At 36.3% G+C, this 6,282-nt stretch overlaps 1 protein-coding gene across 1 annotated transcript; it reads right to left on the minus strand.

The window, feature by feature from the left end:
* Positions 1-317: 317 nt before the first annotated feature.
* LOC119644116 (arylphorin subunit A4-like) lies at positions 318-3,084 on the minus strand. Its single transcript, XM_038043640.1, has 2 exons — positions 2,593-3,084; positions 318-2,519 (listed from the first exon to the last, which is right to left on the minus strand). The coding sequence occupies exons 1-2, from the start codon at positions 3,034-3,036 to the stop codon at positions 351-353; spliced, it is 2,613 nt and encodes an 870-aa protein (XP_037899568.1). The 5' UTR covers positions 3,037-3,084; the 3' UTR covers positions 318-350.
* Positions 3,085-6,282: the final 3,198 nt, after the last annotated feature.

Consider the following 6,282-nt stretch of genomic DNA (forward strand, 5'->3'; position numbering starts at 1 on the left):
GATTGAACTATAAGAATACTTAAAATCTATAGGATATACTAACATTCGAAACCTTGTTTGACTTACATTGCTTTAACGTATACTTTCTATTGAATCCTTTAGATCTTTTAAGCAATCCGTTGAAACCTACTGAAGTAAAGATAAGCACACTTTCTAAATTCTATCAGAACTTTGGCGAACATGCCCACATTTTTGTTTAGTTTTTAAACATTTATTTCATAAAAAGATTAAATTAATTATTGGATTTAAACTCGGTCTTTATTAATTTTTTTTTTATATTTTCGTTCATTCTATCAGATCATAACCAGCTTTGATTCTCTAATTTGTGTTCTCTTTCAAATCAATAGGATTTAGTTGTAGTAGTTGTAGTCGAATTGGCCAAACTGTGGGTTAGGTTGATTATTGTATTTGTTGAAAACATCGATATGATAGATTTGCACATCCTTCAAGTACATGTTTGGCACGAAGAATTCTAATTCATCGACAATGCGGTCGAACGGATAACCGAAAGGTTTTTGGTCGACGTAGCGTACACCAGAGCCAATGCCGCAACTGTAGGTAGTGTCGTAGGTAGAGTAGGGTTGATAGGAAGCAGTGAAAGGCGAAACGAAAACGAACAATTGCATGGGCATACCCTTGGCCCAACCACGAGGTAATACAAGGCGGTCAGGGAAGCCGCAATGAGGCTGACTGATATCCATGGGGAATTGCTGTTTGTCTTCCAAAGCAAGCATTACCTGTTTGTATAATTCGGTGTAAGTAGTGCGATCGTCAATTGTTAAATAGAAGTCCTGAGAATTGCGTTGAACGGTATTAACGCCCGCCGTTAGCGTGTGAATAAATTGGTCGAGTTCAATAAAGTTTTGCTGATTGTCCATAATGGAGATGGTGCGTCCAAATTGATCATACTTAGGACCCAAGAAAGTACGAATCACAACTGGTTGAGGTTTATCTGACTCAATGGTGAATTCAAGGGCGAAGGGTTTGTGGTTTAGACGAGCCTGACGAGCCAGCAACGTTTTGTCCCAAACAAATTGGCCATCGACGAAGGTCATTTTGTCATTCAGCAAGTTTGTGACATCAAAGTCAACTAAATCGAAGTAAGTAACCAAGTCAGTAGCCTGGATGTTCTTAATCGTAACGCCTGGGAACAACAATTCTTGTTGAGTGTATGGCTTAATGTAGTATTGGAAGTGGAAGTATACGTCAGCAATCTTCTTGTACACCGAATAGAAGAGAGGATCACGCATCATGGTTTCAAAGTTAACAAAAACGTTGGGATAGACTTCGTTATCTTGAGGTTCAACATCGGCAAGATACATGTGAGTGAACATATTCCATTGGCGGAAGAAGTATTGGTCGTATACATCAACATTGCCTTGCATAACATTGCCAATGAATTCAATAGCTTGTGGCTTACGAAGATCGATGAAGGTACCATCTTGTGTTTTATAGTAACCGGTGGAAATTACCTCATCAAGGCGGGTGAAGAAGTTAGCTATTTTGTTTAACAGTTCAGCATTGGTGTAGCTTTGGATTTCATAGTAGTTTTTGCGGTAGCTGTAGCCGACACCGTTGTGGTAAATCAACTGAGGATCGTAACCAGCTTCATATTCAGCGTTGACCGAGACTTGCGGTATGTCGCCCAAACCATGAGACAAACGTTCTTGGTAATAACGAGCTAAGATTTGACGGACAGTGTAGAGGTAATTTTCACCACGACGATCTTTGTTCAAACCGAATGTTTTGCCATCTAAGAAGAAGGCATAATCCAAGTTGTAATAGTACCAGTAAGCATTCCAATCCAAATCTTCGGTGAAGTAGCTCAAAACGGACTCCTGATTGAAAATGTCAATGTCACGGGTATAGTCAACGGGCATCCAGAACATTTGGACGTCTTGCATGGCTTCAACGTATTTAGGATCTTGGTTGTATTGCTGAATATTGTCGCGTAACATGAAACGGTCTTCGGAGTACCAATTTTCACCCAGACCCATCAATTTCCACCATTGCCATGCTTTAAAGTCCTTGGTATAGAAATAGAAGTTCTTGTTAACTTGGTTGACTTGTTGTTGCTGCTGTTGTTGATTAAACTGTTGTTGTTGCTGTTGCTGGGTGAAGTAGGGAGCATAGAGAACATCTTTGTATTGCTTTTCGTACATAACCAATTTGCTCCAGACATCATAATCGAATTTTTCGGCTTGGTAGACGAATTTACTATTGAAGAAGTATTGCGGGAAGATTTCATAGATTGAAGGTAAAATCATTCCTTGAAGATCTTGACGATGAATGACAGCTAAGTTCAAGGCATAGATGAACATGTGCTCGTTAACGTGGACGCGGGCCCATGCAACGTTGTTTTGGAAGGTTTCGAAATTCTTGGCGAAGTAGAAGAAGTTGAATAGACCAATCAGTTGCTTGTTATGGGTCTTTACCAACGCACCGAAGAATTCACCTTGAGGCAAAAGTGCGCCAGCCTTCTGGGCTTGTTGGAATTTCTGCATATAATAGTCGTATTGCTACAAAGATACAAAAGTTTTACTCATTATAGTAACTATTGCAACAGCATGTATAAGGTAATAATTCGCTTACAATATATTCCGAAGGGTTAAAAGTGGCGGTCTGGGCCAACTGAATCCATTCCTCGAACATCAATGGGTCTTCAACACGGTACACAATTTCGAACAAGAACTTTTGTTTAGCTAAAAATTCCTTGCTAGCATATTTAACGTTTTGGTTTTTCTGTGACCCGTAAACGATGTTTTGTTTGTTTAATGGGTTGTAGGCGGAATTTTGTTGGTTGTAACCGGCGTTCTGTGCATTGTATGCAGTGGCCTGATAGCCGGGGATAGCTTGTTGGTTAATACGCGTCTTTTGATTATGGGCGGTCTGTTGCTGTCCAAGAGTGTGTTGTTGTTGGAAGACACTTGGAATGGGGAATCGGTGTTGGTAAGCGTTTAAAGTAACTTTTTGATGCTTGGGATTAAAAGCGGATACAGCCGCTAAGACCGCCAAAAATATGTAAGCAATTTTCATTTTGCTTGTGTTATCAATAGCTAAATTGTTTCCAATAAGATATGCACAGCTAATCCGATGCTCAAGGACTGTTATTCTTTTCAATTTGCCACCGAGTTTTTATACAAAACACAAATAAAGTTCAGAACTCTTATCGCGGTTTGTAATGATTGTTTTTTTTCTTTTTGGTCTCCATTATTTTTAGCATAAATGAATTCGACATATAATTGATAACAATGTTGCCTGTGTCAAAGATCAATCATTTAAATTTTATTTATAAACCGTTTATTTGCAATCACCATCTGCTGTTCACCAAGCTGTTTACATGAAATAATTATGTTTTCACAATTATCAGGCGATTTCTTATCGTTAAGTGCGCACGTTTAACCGTTTGCTATTATTTTGCCCTCCAAAAACACCTTTATGTATCGACATTGTAGTACATAGTTATCACGCGGTGATTCAATTAGAAAAACTTCCTCCTCCACTTACACCAATCGATCGTCAGTCAAATTTTTAAAATTTTAATTAATTCTAAAACAGGAAATTACAGTAAACCTAAAACAGATATTTCTTCTTATCCAAAATAGCTATTGTGATGTGTTTTTAATGGAAAACTCCCCAGTTGTAGTCATCCCGCAAAAGGGAAAACGTATTTTGAACCTATGAAATAAAGAATAATATTTTGAAACCAGTGACTTTATACGCTAGTCCTTTTTTGAATATCTGAGTAATATATATTTCTCTTAATAGTACAACAACACCATCCTTCAAAATCTCCTGATGATCTATACCAGTAGTCATAAGACGTACTTTGATCTTTTAATGGAGTTACTCGTTATAGGATGTTCTTGGTGATGTCTATTTGTGTCGGTAAAAACTAATAGATATATAATATATACATATGTGAGATTCTCTGAAGAAGCCGATAATTCAATTTTGTCAAATGTCTTTTTGAATTAATGTCCTAAACCAAGAGAATAAAGGGCAAGGTCGACCAATAATATTCATCAGTAATCTGGTTCATATACTGGCTTTTTAAAAGTAGGCGTTACATAGGAAGTGGCCCGAGTTTTCCGATCCGAACCATTTTTCATAGCTTTTATGTTTGAACCACAATACATTGGTATTCCAAAATCCCTCACAGTATGTCAAGAATTGTTAATTTCGTGTAGCTCGAAATTGGAATACTTTACCAACGACTTTGAAATCATTTCATAACTGCCTGAACACGTTTACAAGAAAACTGATCAGATTTTAAATATGCAAATTTCTCGTATTGGTGTCAGGGAGTGGCTACTAGGAATAATATTCAGCAAGGTCAATAACCCTGATAATTATATATCTTTTAGCTATGCACATTGACTGCGTGGGTTCATAGTTGTAATCATAATAAATAAGTTTTAGGAAAATAACATATGAGTGCATAATTACACAGTAATAAAAAAATAGATATTGCCCACGATTTTTATCTTAGCCTATCTAAATATATTAAGTACGAATTATCAAAATCGGTTTGAGGATAATGCTTGTTCGTCACAATTGTACGCCAAATGTCCAAATGAGTTCGACTCTCTCTCACTTCCTTTAAAAAGCATGGTCTTTATATCTTCTCTTAACATGCATAGAAGATACATAGAATAATTTTCGAGAGCAATAAATGCCTCGCATGCATAAGTTTGCGATGAGAGGAAGACATTCTTAATGTCTTCACATTGATTAGGAGCATTATTGCTATAGCAGCCTATGTTATGCAAGGCCATTTCCAAAGTCTCATAAACAATTTCTTCGAGCAATCCGCTGTATAACCTGTACGTGATTGGAAAGCTGCTTGGTTAAAAATTCACGAGATGCTGGCTTTATTTTCTCGCTGTAGTTTGTTCGGCCACAGTAGCGCAGCAAACTTTCGCTTTTTCATTATCATTTCTGACGTAGTGTACAAGCTTTTTCATATCAAATTGCAACTAATTAACATAAATATATGTTTAGTTTGTTATATTTTTTGCAAAAAAAAAAGCTGATATATTCTTTTTGTGGAAGCATTTGCAGCACCTAGAAGGAAGATTCAAAAGTACATTTGCTCAATATTTTTAGGCACCTCCATATGTTCGGTTTTGTACCCGTCCGTCTATGTAACGTCTGTAGTAGTAGTATTTTGCTATACGCAAAAATGAAGCTAAGGGCTTCAAATTTAGTGGGAAAATTAGGAGTTCTTGCACGTGGAGAACACCCGTGTTTTTAAAAGTTGAGAAAGAAAATTGGGCTTATGCTCATTAATCGAAAACTACAACAGGTACAACTATATAACTATAAGAACTTACGCGTATATTCTATGGATTATCGCATCCTGTTCCCTAGGCCCACACAATGTTATAGAATATCGACGTTTATTGTGTTATGTTATATTTTATTTTCCTTGTTTCCTTTTTTAGAACAAAAGTGGTGCTGATGAAAGATGCGATAACAGCCAAATATAATGTTCTTACTTCTCTCAGAAAACTGTGAAGTAATTTATTGTAATTCATAGACAATTCTGAAATAAAAAATAATTTTACCCCTTTTGATATCATTTTGTATATTATTATTGTATTCATTTCATTCATGCATTCGGGCTTGGGAAAATGTGCCCATGGTTACTCTACTTAGTACGTAATCGTTTTCAAGTCATAAAAAAAAAAAATTTAACCGTAAAAGGTATTAATGTGAACTTTCTTTTATTTTAAATAGTTGTTCATGCCGTTTTTACTTAAAATTGGAATGAATGACGAATTTTTGTCACTTTTCGACACAGATCTGCTCTTGTTTCACCAACAACACCAATAAACTTAGTGAATAAGGTCATTGAGATTTCGTGGTTTATTGAAGTAAACACAAATAACCCCAAAGTAAAAAGTACAATAGACTTATATCGTAAGATCTTTGTAGTAAGCTTACGTAGGCATTTTTTGAGATTACATGGCATATTGCACAATTTTGTTGCAGCAACATATCATCCGAGTCGAAATCATCTAATTTTTGTCACAAAAAATCAGTTGTCATGTTTCTCTGGCATTTTCATTGTCTAAATGCAATGCAATATTCCAAAGAGATATTTTTAACATGCAAGCCACAGTCAAAAGATATGTATGTAAGTCCCTGAAGAATGTCAGATGTGTTTTCTCTACACCAATAGGGAAAAGTCCTGATTTACCAAGTCCTCTAACTGTATAAGAGGTTTATCTCACATGCGAGAAACCTGATCGTAGGCTTATTGTCTTCATAGTAAGC

The sequence above is a fragment of the Glossina fuscipes genome, unplaced genomic scaffold, assembly GCF_014805625.2.
Source record: "Glossina fuscipes isolate IAEA_lab_2018 unplaced genomic scaffold, Yale_Gfus_2 90529, whole genome shotgun sequence".
Classification (NCBI taxonomy): domain Eukaryota; kingdom Metazoa; phylum Arthropoda; class Insecta; order Diptera; family Glossinidae; genus Glossina; species Glossina fuscipes.

Excerpts from the sequence above, each read along its gene's own strand:
- LOC119644116 (XM_038043640.1), bottom strand. The coding sequence starts at position 3,036 with ATGAAAATTGCTTACATATTTTTGGCGGTCTTAGCGGCTGTATCCGCT. Across the intron at positions 2,520-2,592 it reads TTAACCCTTCGGAATATATT|CAATACGACTATTATATGCA; the intron begins GTAAGCGAATTA and ends GTATCTTTGTAG.